The sequence below is a fragment of the Hypanus sabinus genome, chromosome 10, assembly GCF_030144855.1.
Source record: "Hypanus sabinus isolate sHypSab1 chromosome 10, sHypSab1.hap1, whole genome shotgun sequence".
Taxonomy (NCBI): Eukaryota; Metazoa; Chordata; class Chondrichthyes; order Myliobatiformes; family Dasyatidae; genus Hypanus; species Hypanus sabinus.
In genome coordinates, this window is record NC_082715.1 from 105,718,651 (window position 1) to 105,736,914 (window position 18,264).

Below are 18,264 nucleotides of genomic sequence, written 5' to 3' on the forward strand. Positions count from 1 at the left end.
ATCTATTCTAAGGAACTTCTTGGAGATGGGTTGCTTGATTCTCAAGAACCAAAATCCTTTGCACAAGATATAATTTCAACTGCTGGAGTATTTTTTCTTTCATGCCTACTTATACTGACACCATCTCTCCTTGATCAAATGATGCCTTGATACTAAGGGCAGTAATTTGCATCTTTTTTCTTGAATTCAGCTGTTGGGGGAGAAGGCAGGAGTTTGGGGTTGAGGGGGGAAATGGATCAACCATGATGAAATGGTGGAGTAGACTTGATAGGCTAAAAGGCCTAAGTCTATATCTTATGTTTGGAACAAGGCTCTAAAGTGGTCCAAAATCAGGTTAAGTTGAAGAAACCCAAACTAAACACCAGTGATGAGAATGTTAGTTAGTACTGCTTAACAATAATATCTGCTGTCATTTTGCTAATGTTTGAAATCCAATTAAATATTAACCAGATTAGATCTGTCCTTCCTCCTTCAAAAAAGCAAATGCTTTCCCATTAATAATTTGGCCCTGCAGATCTGACAGGAACCTTTGCCTTTTTCTTTATCTCAAGATGGTTTTGTATACCTAGGAATACATGTTACTCGCTCTTTTACATCTCTGTTTGAAGCTAACTACAGGCCTCAGGTGAGCCAAATGAAGGCTGATTTTGCGAGATGGTGCAGTTTACCCCTTACTATAGCTGAGAGAATTCAATCAGTGAAAATGACTATACTTCCCAGATTTCTTTACTTGTCACAGGGCTTGCCAGTTTTCTTATCTAAGTTATTTTTCAAATCAGTCGACCAAGCTACAACCTCCTTTATTTGGGAAAATAAGGTCCCAAGGGTTAATAAGCGCAATCTCCAAAGAGGTCATGACGTAGGTGGAATGGGCCTTCCTAGCTTTATTCATTATTACTGGGCATTGAACATTCAAAAGGTATTATTTTGGATATAAACTGGCGCCTGCTTGAGACATGGTCTTGCCACTCTTCATCTCTCCCAGCTTTAGTGTATTCTTCCTTGCCATTGAAATCCTCTCAGTTCACATCTAAACCAGTCGTGCTCTCCATCCTCAAAACTTTTAATCAATTTTGCTGCCACTGTAAGTTCACATCAGCTTCAGTTTTGGGTCCCATTCATAGAAACCATCTATTTCTTCCCTCCACACTCGATTTCAGTTTTTAGAGGGCAATAGGGTTTGAACTGTTTTAAACGCATTAAGGATTTGTACACCGATAATATATTTGATAGTTTTGATAACCTCTGCAGTAAATATGGCCTTCCACATAATCATTTTTTCTTAAATACCTACTTTGTCAAGGAAAAACCTATCCATACTATTTATAAAGGCCTGGCTGTGGTTATAGCTGACAAACTGCTGCTACTCCTTATGAACCAGAATATTTTATGGATACCCAGTTGAGCTATAAGATCTATTTTAAGTCCACTGATTTTTGCACCAGAGAACATAATGTTTGAACTGGGTGGGCAGTGTCCTCAGAAAGTTTGTTTATGATGGGGAAACCAATTCATTATCTCAGGAGCATTTTATCCCAAGTCAGACTTATTTAGAGATACACCACAGTTACAGGCCCTTCTGGCCCTCAAGCCCAAGCCACACAATTATACCCATGTGACCTATTTATCTACTAACCCATTCTTCACTGGAATGTGGGAGGAAACCAGAGCAGCTGGAGGTTACCCAAGAGGTTATGGGGAGAACATTCAAACCTCTCACAGATTGCAGGGGTAGTTGAGCCCAGGTTGCTGGTGCTGTGATAGTGTTATACCAGGGGTCACCAACTTTTTGCACCGTGGACTGGTTTAATATTGATAATATTCTTGCAGACCGGCCGACGGGGGGTGGGGGTGTTAATCTCAACCGGAATATAGATGATAAGTCAACTATAAGTCACTTATAAGTGGCTAATACACTCAATTTTGCTTCTAAAAGGGTTTATCTACTGAACTTAATTTAAACACACAGCACATATTTTCCTCGCATGAATATAGTGATAAGTCAATTATAACTCACTTATAAGTCAATAGCATCATAACATTTTAAGTAATGTTTGGATATTAAACACACCGCTATTTTCCTCATATGAACATATAAAATCATTGCAACACACCAATATTGCTGAATCAGTGGGAGCATTGGGCTTGTTTCCCTGCAACAAGACGGTCCCATCGAGGGGTGATGGGAGACGGCGATACTCGAAGGGGGTTCCTTATATCCAGTCTATTCCGCAATTTAGTTTTGTGGCTCTCAGCACTTGCTCATGTATTTTTTCACTCAAAAAACTCAACAGGGTTGTCTTTAGGTGCAGGGTGCTTGGACTCAAGGTGCCGAAGCAGTTTTGAGCGCATCATTGCCTCATTAGACAGCCTCCAGGCCTGAACTCCAGCCTCCCGCCTGCTGCCAGACGCCTTGGCCAGGTGCTGCTGGTCGTGGGTGGGGTGAGAGGACAAGGTAAGGGCCGGAGGTCCCTATGCCAGGGCTGCAGTGGTCACAGTCCAGAGACAGCGACCAAGCATTGAGTGCGACAGGGCGTGTGCCCGCCCTCCTTGTCGGTAGGTAGGATCTATCAGATGACAAAAGTTTGGCTCGAGGGATGACTTTCAGTAGATCGCAGCAAGGAAGCTGCTCAGCTACTTACGAGAAACCCTGAGCCCGAATTAGGTCATCTGCAAATATTTTAGCACCGGGTTCTCCACGAACACTCAGTGTGCTAAACAGGTTCAGAGGCAGTGCCCATCTGTCCCCGCTCCAGGCCAGTAGCAACTGCACTTCTCGCTGGCCACATGAGGCAGCCAGTTACCCGAGGCCAACCAGTGATCCCTTGCGCTAGGATATCACCACGTTTAGGCGACTGATGACCTCGCGTGGGTAATGACTTCGCGTGCATTCAAGTTCAACAGTGGGCGTGACAGGGAATGAGGAAAGGTGCAGCTGACTCATATTGTTTCCTCGCGGCCCAGTAGCACATGCTTTGCACATGTTCCACTAATCACTATGCTACCGTGCCACCCCAAGCACAGTGCTCCAACCCCTGAACAATGGAGCCCCCCTTCTATAGCTACTAATGATAAATTCCAGAGCTACCAGAAAGGTACTGCCATCTCTGCCCTTGGTGTGTCCGTCCTGTGAATGGGATTGTGATGGAATCTAGCATACTGTTTGTAAGGTGCAATTCTCAGAATACAATTAGACTGCTGTTTGATTCATCACTCAGATAACTCTCCCAAATTAATCATCCGTCGACACACATTTAGGGTGATAACTTTGCTAGCACTAGGGCAGCTTTGCCACATTCAGTTCATTGCCCAAGTCAGTAGATGGTTTACCATCTGATTTGAGTTAAGGCTTCCATCAAGAGACTATTTTTATAGTTTAAGATCATAATGATACATTTTTTATACTTTGGTTTCAAAATCCATGATACAGTTGTTTTTCATCTTTACATTCCTATCCTTTCATTAAAACATTGTTCATAAATAGTATTTACAATCACTCTGGGAAATTTCTTCCAATACCACCATCTCAATCACGTTCCCACACTTGGAACTGATTTACCATAAGTTTCAAAGACTTGATAATGTCTTTGTATTTGCCAATTTCTTTTTATTGAAGTATTCCCAGAAAAACAAAAGATTAAAAGCAATGATTTTTAAGGATCATAATTATTGCGTTAGTTTTAATAGTAGTTTTGAAACCAACACTAGTTCAGGAAAAAAAATTGCAGCTACAGGTCTGCAAATAGAGAGGTTTTATATGTTGTATGTTTATATGTTGAAGACGAGCTGTATTGCATTTGACTGAACACTGCTGTAACATTTATGGACTCAGGGACTTAGACTATTTTTTTCTATTAACTATTTTTCTATTATCTTATATGTGCTCTATGTGCCTTGAGCTGTGTATGATGGTTAGTATTGTGCTTTGCACCTCACTCTGGAGTAACCAATGGGTATTCGTGTATGGTTCAATGACAATTAAACTTGAATTTCTGAACTTCAGGTCTGAGACTTGGCAGGAATCTGAAAACAAGGATAAGAATTTTACTGGACTGAAAACAAAATATGAAACCAGGCCTTGGTGCTAGTTGGGGAAACATTAAGTTCCCAATTAAAATCCCGTTAGCTGGATTTCTGAAAAATGCAAACCCACCTACATAGTTGACAAATTTTGGATTTATATTGATTTCACATTGTATTACTGGAATTTGAAAATAACAAGCCCTTTAACCTACATCAAAATAATAGCATACCTTTCTTTCTCCTCCTGTTCTCTTTTCTCCTCTTCTTCTCGTTCCCTCTGCTCCCGTGCTATTCGCCGCTTCTCAGCCAGAAGCCTCGTGGCCTCTGCTGCGTCAGTGGTACCTGCTGTGATCTTACCAGGAGTCGCAGAAATTATGACCGGAATGCTTTCTATACAAATAAAGAAAAGGTGCTTGAATTAGGTAAAAAGTTTCAATGCAAATAGTTAATAAATATGTTAACAAACAAATCATTCATTCACAGACGGATCCATACTTTCCCAGTTTATAAAATCAAAGACACAAACATAAGCGGGACCACTCAAGCCTGCTCTGCCATTTAATAAATTATGAATGAACTTGGCCTCAATAACACTTTTGTATGTTCTCTTCAACACCTGCACCACCTTGATTTCCTTGTACTTACAACATTTGAATATATTTAAGACACAGGTCTAAAATAACATTTCAGTGTTATCTCTCTACTTTCATACCTCTGAGATTAGATTAGATTCAACTTTATTGTCACTGTGCTGAGTACAGATACAAAGCCAAATGAAAAGCAGTTAGCATCTAACGAGAAGTGCAAAGAATAGTGTTATTTACAAAATAACTGAATAAAAAGTAAGTGCTACAGCACACAAATATAAAAGTACTGAGACAGTACAATATGGCTGCAATACTGCTTGGTGCTGTGATGTGAGGTTCAGCAGGGTCACAGCCTCAGGGAAGAAGCTCTTCCTGTGACTGCTGGTGAGGGAGTGGAGGCTCCTGTAGCGCCTACTGGATGGGAGGAGAGGAAAAAGTTCATGATTAGGATGAGATGCATCCTTCATAATGCCTTTCGTCCTGCCCAAGCAACGTTTATGGTAGATGTTCTCAGTGGTGAGCAATTGAGTGCCAATAATCCACTGGGCAGTTTTCATCACACACTGGAGTGCTTTGCAGTCTGATACGGGACAATTGCCATACCACACTGAGATGCAGTTGGTGAGTATGCTCTCAATGGTACAGCAGTAAAAGTCCGTCAGTATCCTGGGACAGAGGTGAGCTTTCTTGATGCTCTGCAGGAAATAAAGGTGCTGTTGCGCTTTTTTGATCAGGATGGAGGAGTTCAGGGACCAGGTGAAATCCCCAGAAATGTGACCACCAAGGAATTTGAAGCTTGATACACACTCCACTACAGCTCCCTTGTTGTAGATGGGAATGTGAGTGTGGTTCCTAGCATGCCTGAAGTCCACAATGATCTCACTGGTCTTCTGGGTGTTAAGGTTGTGTCAGCACACCACACGGCCAGGTGCTGGACCTCATCCCTGTAAGCCATCTCATCATCCCTTCTGATCAGGCCAACCACTGTGGTGTCATCTGCGAACTTGATTATGGAGTCAGAACCATGTACAGGAACGCAGTCATAGGTGAAAAGGGAGTATAGAAAAGGGATAGAGAATTTCAATGAGTCATGACCCTTAGAGGAAAGAGTTCTTGTCATTCCAGTCTAAGTGGATGATACCTTACTCTGAAACTGGCCCCCTCGTTCAAGATACCACCTTCCTTCCCTGCCCCCACCTCACAGCAGAGGGAAACCTCCTTTCAGCATCCACACTCCCAACCCCTCTCAGAATCTTATTTCAGAAAGATCGCTTCTCATTTATCTAAACAATCAATATAGAATTCAAACCAATGCATTTGGAAAATCTTCTGATAACATATGTAGAAGGATAAATGTCACTGCTGCCTAGTAAACCACATGCTTACTGCTGGGTTTAAGCACATGGCTGTTCTTCCAATACTTCTCTACAAAAGGAAAGTGTTTCACATTCTACAATGCCAGTGTCTGGTTATTGATTTTTATTGTCAGAGGTGCAGGGTTTGGTACTAATCTAGGGGCAGGTTGATAAAGCGCCTTTGCCTCTGGACATTTAGTAGAAAGACCTATCCATATGTATGCTTTAAGAAAGAATTCTGTAGTTTGAAGTTAGTCCTTCAAATGAGCATATATGCAAGAATCACCTACATACTTCTATTCTGATGACTGAAACTGTTCTGGTTTTGAGTTTGGTTCTGGAAAGGAGATGATAAATGTGGTACTGTGTATCATCTCAATTTCTTTTGCAAATTAGGGAAGTAATGAAACCAGAAGGATTCATAACTAAGGTGGTGTAAGGACACTGGCTTGCTTTGATTACAGTGTGCACTGGCTTTGGATCTGTGGTGATTCCATTTGCCAATTATCAAGGATTGTATGTCAGGTAGTGCAGTGTTGAGACCCTGCAGTACTGCAATATAACAGCACAAGAAATATATGGATCAAGGGAGGCGCTTTTTTTTTTAAAAAGAACAATAGAACAGCTGTTCTCAATATTGCTTTGGGCTATTGCTGAATGAAGGGCTTATGGAATGCAAATCTTGGTAAGAAGAATTGGACTAGTCAATAATAGTAGTCATAGAAACAGCTACACAACTGCCAGCTATTTGGCTTAATCTGGTCTGGTAACATTCCACTTACCATGCTAATGTATCAGTGAAACCACATCCTTAACACTCGACCCCAACATCTTCCCAACCACTGAAGTCAGACTAACCGGCCTATAATTTTCTCTCTTCTGCCTCTCCCCCTTCTTGAAGAGTTTAGTCACATTTGCAGTTTTCAAGTCCTCCAGAACCATGCCAGAATCAATTGATTCTTAGATCATAACTAATGTCTCCACAATCTCTTCAGCCACCTTTTTCAAAACCCAGTGGTGTATACCATATGATCCAAGTGACTTACCAAACTGCAGAACTTTCAGTATCCCAAGAACCTTCTTTTTAGTAATGGCATACACTTAGTAATCACATACTCCAACACGACACTCTTGAACTTTTGGCATAACGTTAATATCTTTCACAGTGAAGAATGATGCAAAATAATTATTCAGTCATCCGCCATTTCCTTGTCCCCCTTGACTACTTCTCCGGCATCATTTTCCAGTGCTTCGATATCCACTCTTGCCTCTCTTTTACACTTTATGTATCTGAAGAAACTTTTGGTATCCTCCTTAATACTATTGGCTGGCTTACCTTTGTATTTCATCTTTTCCTTCTTAATGATTTTTTAGTTGCCTTTTGTTGATTATTAAAAGCTTCCTATTCCTATAACTTTCCACTAATTATAGCTCTATTATATGCCCTCTCTTTGACTTTTATGCTGGCTTTGACTCCTCTTATTAGCCACTGTTGTGTCATCTTGCTTTTAGAATGTGTATATTCGGCACCTTCTGAATTGTTTTCAGAAATTCCAGCCATTCTTCTGCCATCATTCCTGCCATTGTTCTTTTCCAATCAATTTTGGCCAGCTCCTCTCTCATGCCTCTGTAATTCTCTTTACTCCACAAGAACACAAGAAAAAACACAACACAAGAAAAAACAACAGCAACTCCAGACCAACCACAACACAATATAGAGTGTATAAGTCAGGACAGCCAAACTCCCAGACTGTGAATACACTCAGCAACAGAGGGTAATAATGCCTTCTACCAGAAAAAAAAAGGAGCTGAAAGCAAGGGACCGCAAAGAAAAAAAAACCCTAGTCAAGAGGAAGGTTATGAAAGTACTCAATAAAAGGTCCCCAGACCTTATGGAACTTTAGATCCGAATTCAGAACTGAATAATGAATTTTTTCGAGGTCCAAACAGGCCATGATGTCGTTAAACCATTGAGCATGAGTGGGCGGGGCAACATCTCTCCATCTGAGGAGGATCAAGTGTCTAGCCAGGAGAGAGGCAAAGGATAATATTCGGCATTTGGTCGGACCTAGACATAAATCTGTCTCGCCCCAAAAACCGAACAGAGCAATTAAGGGGTTTAGTTCTAGGTGCTGATTCAGAATACACGATAACGTAATGAAGACATCTTTCCAGAATTTCTCCAAGCTAGGACAGAACCAGTACATATGGATGAGAGAGGCCACGCCCCTCTTGCATTTATCACAGAGCAGACTAACGCTAGGGTAGAATCGAGATAGTTTAGATTTAGACATATGGGCTCTATGAACAATCTTAAACTGTAAAAGGCAGTGGCGAGCACAAAGAGAGGTTGAGTTAACCGATTTGAGAATTGAATCCCAGCTCTCCTCAGATAAGGAGATATTTAAATCCTGCTCCCAGGCCATTTTGATTTTATCCATGGGGGCCCGTCGTAAGGCTGCAAGTTTATCTCGGATGATTGATATTAAGCCTTTACCTAGTGGATTCATGGAAAGAAATAGATCCATAGCATTTTTCGCAGGCATTTCAGGAAAGTTAGGAATTAAAGGAGCAATAAAGTGTCGGATTTGGAGATATCTGAAAAAATGAGCATTGGGCAGATTGAACTTAACAGAGAGCTGCTGAAAAGAAGCGAAGCGATTATCAATGAAAAGATCTTCAAAATGTCTAATGCCCTTCCTATCTCTCTTCTAATTTTAGAAGATATCTCTTCTAAAATTCACCCTCTTTAGATCCAGCACTAACCTGATTATCCCAATATACCTGCATATTGATATCCGCTACGACTATTGTAACTTTGTCCTTTTGGCACACATTTTCTATCCCCTGTTGTAATTTATAGACTACATCCTTACTATTGTCTGGGGGCCTGTATATAAATCCCATCAGGGTCTTTTTACTTTTGCAGTTCCTTAGCTCTACCCACTATGATTCAACACTTTCCAACCCTACATCACCACTTTCTAATGACTTGATTTTGATTTTCACCAACAAAGCGACAGCACCCCCTCTGCCTACCTGCCTGTCCTATTGGTAAAATGTGTTTTCTTGGATGTTAAACTCCCAGCTGTAATCTTCTTTCAGCCACAATTCAGTGATGCCCACAAATCCTACATGCCAATCTGTAACTGTGCTACAAGCTCACCGATTTTAATCTGTATACTGTGTGGATTCAGTTATAACACCTTCAGTCCAGAAATCACCTTTTTCCAATTTGTCTGTCTTTTACCATGCAACTCATCCTGTTGACTGCAATTTTGCCCTATCATCAGCCTCTTTGATAGCAGTCTCACTATACACTGCCTCTGTTGGTAAACCAACTATCTCATCCTTAGCAGTATCACTCCAGTTCCCATCTCCCTGGAAAATAGTTAAAACTCTCCTGGACAATTCTAACACCTCCCCCCCCCCCCCCCCCACAATAGCTTTAACTCTTCTGGACAATTCTAACAAATCTGCCCACAAACCTGCCCAGTATTATTTTGCAACATCTAAAGAAAATTGAAGCCTGGATAACAGAGGAGGTAGTGTAGTCCATGAAAGAAAACAAATGCGTAGGATGTAGGTAATTCTAATGTAGCCAAACAAGATGAGAAAGACAATGAAAAAGGGAAAAAAAATGAACAAGGAGCCAAATGAAAAGGAAATCCAGAAGTCTATATGCATACAAATAATGAGTAGATAAGTGAAAGGAGGGGTAGGGCCTGTAGTGATATAGAAAGTGATCTAAGGAAATTATAAAGCAGCATAGCTGAAACATCAAGTTAGTATTTAATATGGGCCTTTAACCAGGCAAAACCCCACAGCAAGGAAAGGTGATAGAAGATAAAGAACAAGGAGGACAAGGTAAGCTATTATTCTTTTCAGTAACTATAGCTTAATATCAGTTAATTTTTAAACTAGAAATGCTTGATACCAAAGCAACAATTAAAAAAATATTTTAATAACATTAATGTCATTTATCAAATGAATTTTTGCTTTCATTCCAGTTTTGGGAGTTCTGATGTGACTAACAAGATTCAAAACGATGGGCTTTTCCCATAGAGCAGGGAGGAGGGTAGGTACTTTGCATGGCAGTACTCTTCTCTTGTTGTTTATGCTGGACTTTGTGGAACCATGAAGTATGGGCTTGAGGTTCCTAATACCATTCTGAATGCTTCTACTCTACCTTGATGTGTCATATCAGCAGCAATTTCCCGGGGGGGAGGAATACTTTCATGAAGAGTTGGCTTACAAGGTATCGTAAGTGGTCCATGTTTTTTAGGATCTTGTCATGAATATTTATTGAGAGCGAGCTAAATAGAGCTGAAGGTTTATTGGAGGCCAGATGTGACACTCCAATGCAAAAGACTGAGAAAAGTTTTTTGCGCAATGATTTATTTGACATCAGTCTTTATTAAAAATGACTCTTGTATATCTACTGCTAAGCATCAGACTGCATGAAGTTGTGGAGCAAAAGAAAGATACAAACTTCTGCAAGCCATCAAATTTGAGATGTTACACAGTACTTTCTGATCTAAGGAAACAAAGACTTTAGAGATGTTGAAAAGCAAATGCAATAGCTTCTGAGAACTGTGTCCTTACTTTTCCTGCAAAGACCATAGATCTGTATTAATATTCACACAAATCCAACTTTTTCAATTGCTTTAGGCAAGACAGAAGTGATCTCAAATTTATTTCTTCTGCAGTGAAGATATATTAGTAATAATCCAAGTCCAAGTACACAGGAATATTACAATTCCAAATGCACAGAATTACACTAAAAAGAATTGTTAGGTCTGGCACAGCAAATGAATATGTGAAGATCAACAGGAAAGTAGTGTGGTAAAGAAAACTAAACCCTGTTTCTATAAAATGCTTATTGAGAAAGTCTCTCTCCCTCCCTCCCTCCTCACCCCCCCCCCCCATAGGACCCATAAAGCCTGGATAAATGGAATACCTGGAATATTTTGGTATAGATTATGCCCAGTTCAATCAATACACAGTGAGCTTCCTTTAGCGATTGTTAAATGGGTAGATCATCTGCCACTCAAATTAGATCAAACACAAAAGGATGCTGCAAACAGATCCATTTGCCACTACAATGCTGCTTGACTGCTGAGTTCTTCAGGCACTCAGTTTCTATACATCTTGTGACAATGTAGTATATTCATAAAAGATTGAAGATATTCATATGTTAGAATGCTGTTCTTAAACTACAGTTCAGTAGTCAACACTGTATTTCCCTCCAGACTTGACAGGAAGCTCAGAGACCTCAACCTGCACCCCACCTTGCACAGCTGGATTTTAGACTTCTTATTAGATCGCCGACAAGTGGTAAAGATAGGCTCCCTCACCTCTGCTCCTCATACAGGTGTCCTCCACCCCCCACCACCCAGGACTATGTCTTGTGTCTCTTTCTCTAACTCCTTACACCCACGACCTACTGCCACATACAGTTCCAATCTGCTGATCAAATTCGCAGATGACACAACTTTGATTGGCCTTGTTTCTAGAGGTAATGAGACAGCCTACAGAGGAGAGGTTGACACCCTGTCACAGTGATGCCAGGATAACAACCTCTCCCTCAATGCCCAAAAAACAAAAGAGCTGATTGTTGACTACAGGAGGAACAGAGACAGGCTGAACCTGATCAACATCAGTGGGTCTGCAGCTGAGAGGGTGATTAGTTTCAAGATCCTCAGTACACACATTACCGACGATCTCACCAAGACCGTACACACTGACTTTGTGGCAAAATAAAAGCACAACAGCCTCTCTTCCATCTCAGGCGACTGAAGTAGTTCGGCATGGGCTCCCAAATCCTCAAGACCTTCTACAGGGGCACCATTGAGAGCATCCTGACTGGCTGTATCACTGCCTGGTACAGGCACTGCACCAACTTTGATTGCTGGGCCCTTCTAAGAGTGATATGGACAGCCCAGCACATCTGTGGATGTGAACTTCCCTCCACTGAGGATATTTACAGCAGGAGGTGCAGAAAGAAGGCCTGGAAGATCATCAGGGGCTCCAGTCACCCCAAACGTAGACTGTTTCAGCTGCTTCCGCCTGACAAATGGTACCGCAGAATTAAAGCCGGGACTAACAGGCTATGGGACAGCTTTTTACAAGCCATTAGATTTTTAAATTCACATGTCTGTACACGGAAACTGAGTCATATCGCAAAGATTTTTACTCCCTCACGTTGTGAAATAGTTTTAAGATTTTAAACAAATTCTGAATTCTGAGAAATTTGTACCTTTAAACTCTGATTTTGCACGAGTTGAAAGGACATCAGCTGTTTAACTACTAACATAAGATACTTTGTGTTTAACATAAGATATGGCATGCTTACCTTCATCCTCCTGATTTTTTTGACTCATTTCTTCCTCCTTTACTTCACACTCAGATGCTTTGGATGGACGAACGTTCCCAGGAGAAGATGGCCTCTGGATTGTTGAATTTTTCACTGAGCCAGGTGGTGACACAAGTACTTTCGGAGTCATTGGTTTTGTTGATAATCTATTACAAACAAAAGTAAAAACTGTACAAATATAACAAAGATATCAGTTGCTTACTTCATACAACCCCCCCTCCCAAAATGCCAATCATAACTCCCTCTAAACTATATTTAAATTTTGACATTTTGCAAGCAATGTTGTTGCAGTTAGCAGAATAAACTTGTACTTTCCTCACCGAACTGTGGATGGCATTGGTGACTTATTCTTCACATACAAAGGCGAATATGACCTCTTCGCTGCTGTACTTGTAGCTAGAGCGACAGCTGCATTTTTTTCCCTTTCATTTTCTCTCTCCTTTTCTTTTTTGTCCATCTAAGACAATTAAAAATCATTTCAGAAAAAAAATTACCATATTTTACATTACTATTGGAAAAATATATTGGTATCATAACAGATGAAATATTTGAAAAGACACTGGACTGATAAATCTTTAGCTAAAGACTACCTTCAAATCTGCCTTCAGCAGTCATTGAAGGTTATTGGGTCACATTGTGCTGTGCTTTAGTGGAGATTTATCAAATTAAAAATTCAAAATTATCATTCTTTAGGCACTGCATATATTACAGGTAATGAACTTACTTGATGCATAAATGGGCATCCAAGTACAAAATGAATTAGTACATCACCCATTGGTTCCTTATTTAGAGCCAGAGTCAGAGAGCAGACCCTTCAACACACCACAAGCATGTTAATCTTGTTGCCCATATACATTAATCTCATTTTCCCTCATTAGGACTGTATCCTCCATGCTCTGCCTACTTTGTATGATCATCGTAATATCTTCAAACCATAATGATTGTATCTGACTCCAGCAAGCTCCAGATATAAACTTCTATGTCGAAAAAATACCTTTTCCTTCAATTCCTCTTTAAGACTCGAGGTTTTGGCAGACCTAGGCAATGTTTTCCAGCTCATCTGTGAAACGGCTTATTCTTTTTTTTTCCTCCTGTCCCTCTGTGGTTGGGGTCCTGTCGGAGTCTGTGATCCACAGCTATAGCTCGGACTACGGTTTCCACGTCCAGTGGATACTCATTCTCGGACTACCTAACTGTGCAGGGCTAGAAGACGTGCCCCTTCACAGATGACCTAGCTGTTCACTGATGTCGCCAACTGAAGTGTCACAGGAGACTGAAACAGAGACAGCAGCTGGTGTGCGCTACTATCAGAAGAAGGCCTCTGCGCTTGAGCAATCCTCTCCCTCTCTCTCTCTGTGAGTGAGAGCCTGTCTGTCCTCAAGTCAGGGTGACAGATCTGCTGGTCTATTGCAGGAGCTCTCTCTCTCTCTCCCTCACGAGTGAGGGAGAGCCTGTCTGAGATACCAAAGTGTTGAGATGTACTGTAGTTTACGATGGACTCTGGATCAAGATCTCTTTGAGGTCTTTGCTATTGCTTGCATGATGGGGGGGGAGAGAGAGAGGTTTTGATGCTTTTGTTGCTGCTTGTGCATGGGGGGGTTGGGGTTCTGATACTTCTGTCATTCATTCCTTGGGCTTTTTCCCCCCTGTTTTGTGGATATCTGTGAAGAATAAGAATTTCTGGTTGTATACTATATGCATTCTCTGACATTAAATTCAAGCACTCAACCATTAAAACTCCTACTACCTTAAACTCAGGCTCCCTTATTTTTGGTAAACTTACAGGAAAAATAGTAATCTATTCTAAGCCTCTAAGAGACCTTGTTGTGGTTCGGAGGCTTGTGTGCTTCAATGACCTGAAGAGCTATTTTGGCTGGCTCCAGCCAAAATAATTGGAGTGCTTTATGTTTTGGCTCATGATAGGGTCATCCATGTCAAACAGATCAAAGGGTAGAACCAAACTGTTATGGAAAGAGCAATGAAGAATCTTTCCACATCTGAACGTGATGGTATTCCTCAGTCTCCACCTGGAACTTGCACAACTGACGGTAGTGAAAACTGAGCTACTGACAAGATAAAGGAAGCTCTGAGCAGTGCCAGAGATGGAGGACCTTCATTGCTGCCCTAAATGTCAGCAGCTTAACAGGCAGTAGATAGATCTATTCTAAAACTATTTTAGTTTTATATATTTCTATCACCTTGCACTCGCCTCCTCTCCTATAAAAAGATGATCCTATTCAATCTCTTCCAAAAACTAAAGTTCTCCACACCAGGCAACGCCTTGTACAAGACAACAGAGAGGCTATACCTGGAATACTGTGTATAGTTTTGGTTATCCTTTTATAGTAAAGACATCATTAAGTTGGAAAAAGTACAAAGAAAATTATGAGAACTTCTGAATTCAAGAGCCTGAGTTAGAGGAAGAGCTTGGGCAGGCGAGGACATTATTCCTTGAAGCACAACAGACAGGGGAGAAAGCAGAATGGGAAGAAGGAATAGGAGAAGTGGATGGGGAACCTGAGGAGAGATGTATAAAATCATGAAGGGTATAGTTAGCATGAATGCAAAGTGTAATTTCCTAGGTAAAGAGAATCACTGCTTCTAAAACAATGATCAGGGAAAAATATAGGCATATGGATTAATGGACCATCAGTATGGATTGCTAAGTAGGTCCTGTTTGACTGAGCTGATTTAATTTTTTGATGAGGTGGCACATCTTCAGAGAATTGCTGATCAGAAAATACGGGGTGTCAATAAAAATAAAAAGCAATTAGAAGTAATTGGCTTATAAAAATATTAATGTGTTGGATATGAATGCACAAGGTAAAATCTCAAAATCTGTAATTATCTCAAAATTGAAAGGATAAAAAGAGAGGACAAAGTACTTTTATAAGTCAGCAGACTGGGCAGATTAAACTTCAATACAGAGAAGTATGAACATAAGAAGATACGAAATAGAAGGAGTAGGCCATCTGGCCTGTTGAGCTCCACCTTCAATAAGACCATAGCTGCTCTGGCCCTGGACTCATCTTTATCTATCTGCCTTTTCCCCATAACTTTCAATTCCCCTATAATGCAAATATCTCTCCAACCTTTGTCTTAAAAGAATTTACTGAGGTATCCTCCATTGCTTCATTGGGAAAGAATTCCAGATTCACCATTCTCTGGAAAAAGTAGTTCCTCATCTCTGTCCTATATTTACTCCCCCGAATCTTGAGGTTATGTTCCCTAGTTCTAGTCTCACCTACCAATGGAAGCAACTTTCCTGCCTCTATATTATCTAACACTGTCATAATTTCATATGTTTCTGTAAGATCTCCTCTCATCCTTCTGAATTCCGGTGAGTACAGTCCCAGACGACTTAATCTCTCCTCACAGTCTAATCCCGGTGAATCTCCTCTGCACTGCCTCCAAAGCCAGTATACCCTCCATCAAGTAAGGAGACCAGAACTGCATGCAGTACTCCAGATGTGGCCTCACCAGTACCCTGTACAGTTGCAGCTTAACCTCCCTGCTCTTAAGTTCAATGTCTCTAGTAATGAAGGCCAACATTCCATTTGCCTTCTTAAAGAGATACACTTTGGCAGAAAGACTGAAGGAATAATATAGACAAATTGGCTCAGTTTCAATTGGATGCCAGGCAAACAGAACACAAGAATTTGGATGTATATGCATGCACATCTTTGAAAGTGGCAGAAGATACTATTGTCCTCTCTTTGTTGACGTACCAAATCTCCTGGCATTCCTAATAACATACCGCTGTTGGTGTGATTACATCAATATGGTGGGCTCAGGATAGATCATCTGAGAAATTAAAGCTGCTCATCCCTTCCATTGTTGAGCCCTCAATGAGGACTGGTGTGTGCTCTCCCAAATTCTTGCTCCCGGAGCCATAATCATGTTCGAGGACTTGCTGACTTTGAGTGCAAGTTTGGTGTTGTGACACCACTCAATCAGCCTATCTATTTTGCTTCTGTCCACTTTCTCATCACCAAATGAGATTCCACCAACTACAGATGTGTTATTCGCAAATTTATAGATGGTGTTTGAGCCATGCCTGGCCACAGTCATGAATGTAGAGAGGTTACAGCAGGGGACTAAACTCACATCCTTAGTGACTATGGTCTCCCAATGAGGAAGTCAAGATCAAATTACAAAGGCCCAGAGTTTGTTTATCAGTACGGAGGAATTACCATGTTGAATGCTGTTGTAATCGATAAACAGCAGACTGACATAGGCATTGCTGTTGTCATGTGTTCTATAGCCCAATGAAGAGCCAATGAGCTTATGTCTTATGCAGACCTGTTGTAATGGAAGGCAAATGGTAGTTTGTCCAGCTTCACATCCTTGCTCAGCCATGAGTTAATTCTAACAATGACCGACTTCTCAAAGCACTTCATCATCGTAAATTAGAGTACTGCTGGGCGATAGTCGTTGAGGAAGCTCACTCCCTGCTCTTCTTGGTCACCGGTGTGAATAATGCCCTTTTTAAGCAAGTGGGAACCTCCATCTACAGTAGTGAGAAGTTGAAGATGTCTTTGAACATTCCCACCAGGCATAGGCTTTTAGTACCCAGCTTCTAGTTTGGGTACATTTGGTATGTTATTGGAGGTACACATATTCTTACACGTCTTCAAGTTAGTGACAACTTTGGCATATTCATTCAGAAGATTAAACTCTGAGTACAGTCCAGTCCAGTGATTCAAAGCAGTCCTGCAAGCAATCTTCCACCTCCCTTCAGCATACCTTAGCAGTCCTCGGGCTCTACCTATGACTGGACTTGCCAAAGGCATGGTAAGTGTTCTTGATAGTGTTGTAAAAGTAATTAAGTTGGATGGCTCCTCTTCTTCCACAAGTAATATGTTAGTGATAGTTTCATCAAGCTTACTTATGAAGCAGAGGGCCTATCTGGAGTACTATGTATAGTATTGGTCTCATATAATATGTTGGAAGCAGATCAGAGTGCTTACTTGACTAACACCTGTAAAGACCAATAGGTCATCTTGTGAGGAAAGGTTGAACAAACTAACCAGGCTGGAATTTGACTGAATTTTAAGATTCTGCATGTAGAGTGAGCAGTTCTATTGTGGAGAATAGAGGACCAGGACTCCATGCTTAAAAGTTAGAATGTTGTCTATTGAAGACAGACATTAAATGAAATCATTTATTGAAGGTTCAGAGTCTTTGAAACTTTTCTTCTAAGAAGCAATGATAGCAGAGTCTTTCCACTTTTAAGGCAGAGGTAATATTGATTCTTTAGAAAGCAGGCAAAAGATTATTGAAGAGAGATGCAAATGCAAACTTGAGATGACAATCAGATCAGCCATGACCATATTAGATGGTGAAGCAAAGGTAAGTGGATAAATAACCTACTCCTGCTCCTAATTCATATGTTTATATGTACTTCTGGTTATCAACTTAAGGATACAAAGGTTGTAAGGCAAAAAGAGAAAATGATCCTCATATTTGGCAACTTGAGGATCAGGAACCAAAATTCCAAAATGCTGCAAAATGCTAAGAAATACACGCAAGCACTTGGTGAAAGTATATCAAAACTACAAGGTGGTTACAGGCTATGACTTTGTCTTTAACTACAATGAAACTAATCAGAGAACTAGAGGATTTGTTGAGACATTGGAGGAAAAGTAATTTGTAAAGCTATGGAGAATGTCTGAATAGATTGCTCAAGAAGCTCTATTCTCCACACTTGTTTATGACATTTTAAAAATGCACATGAACTCCTCAAATTTTTTTGGACACACAATGGTTCCTTCTTTTCATTATTTATAATGTATACTTTAATTCCCCTTTAACTGCAAGTGGATGATCTCAAATTTGCAGAAATCAGTGTGTGCACGTGTGTTGGAGGGGGCGTGGTGGGGGAGCAAGGTGGAATTTTTAAGGAAATGTACAGGGTGTGATT

At 40.7% G+C, this 18,264-nt stretch overlaps 1 protein-coding gene across 2 annotated transcripts in view; it reads right to left on the reverse strand.

Annotated features, from left to right (window-relative positions):
* Positions 1 to 18,264, reverse strand: part of LOC132400931 (ensconsin-like) — a 151,365-nt gene that overhangs the window by 33,105 nt on the left and 99,996 nt on the right. For both annotated transcript variants that reach the window (XM_059982507.1, XM_059982508.1), the window contains exons 9-11: positions 12,662 to 12,798; positions 12,321 to 12,487; positions 4,254 to 4,413 (exon numbers count right to left, since the gene is read on the reverse strand). In XM_059982507.1, coding sequence (XP_059838490.1) covers positions 4,254 to 4,413; positions 12,321 to 12,487; positions 12,662 to 12,798 — 464 coding nt within the window. The remainder of the gene's footprint in view (positions 1 to 4,253; positions 4,414 to 12,320; positions 12,488 to 12,661; positions 12,799 to 18,264) is intronic.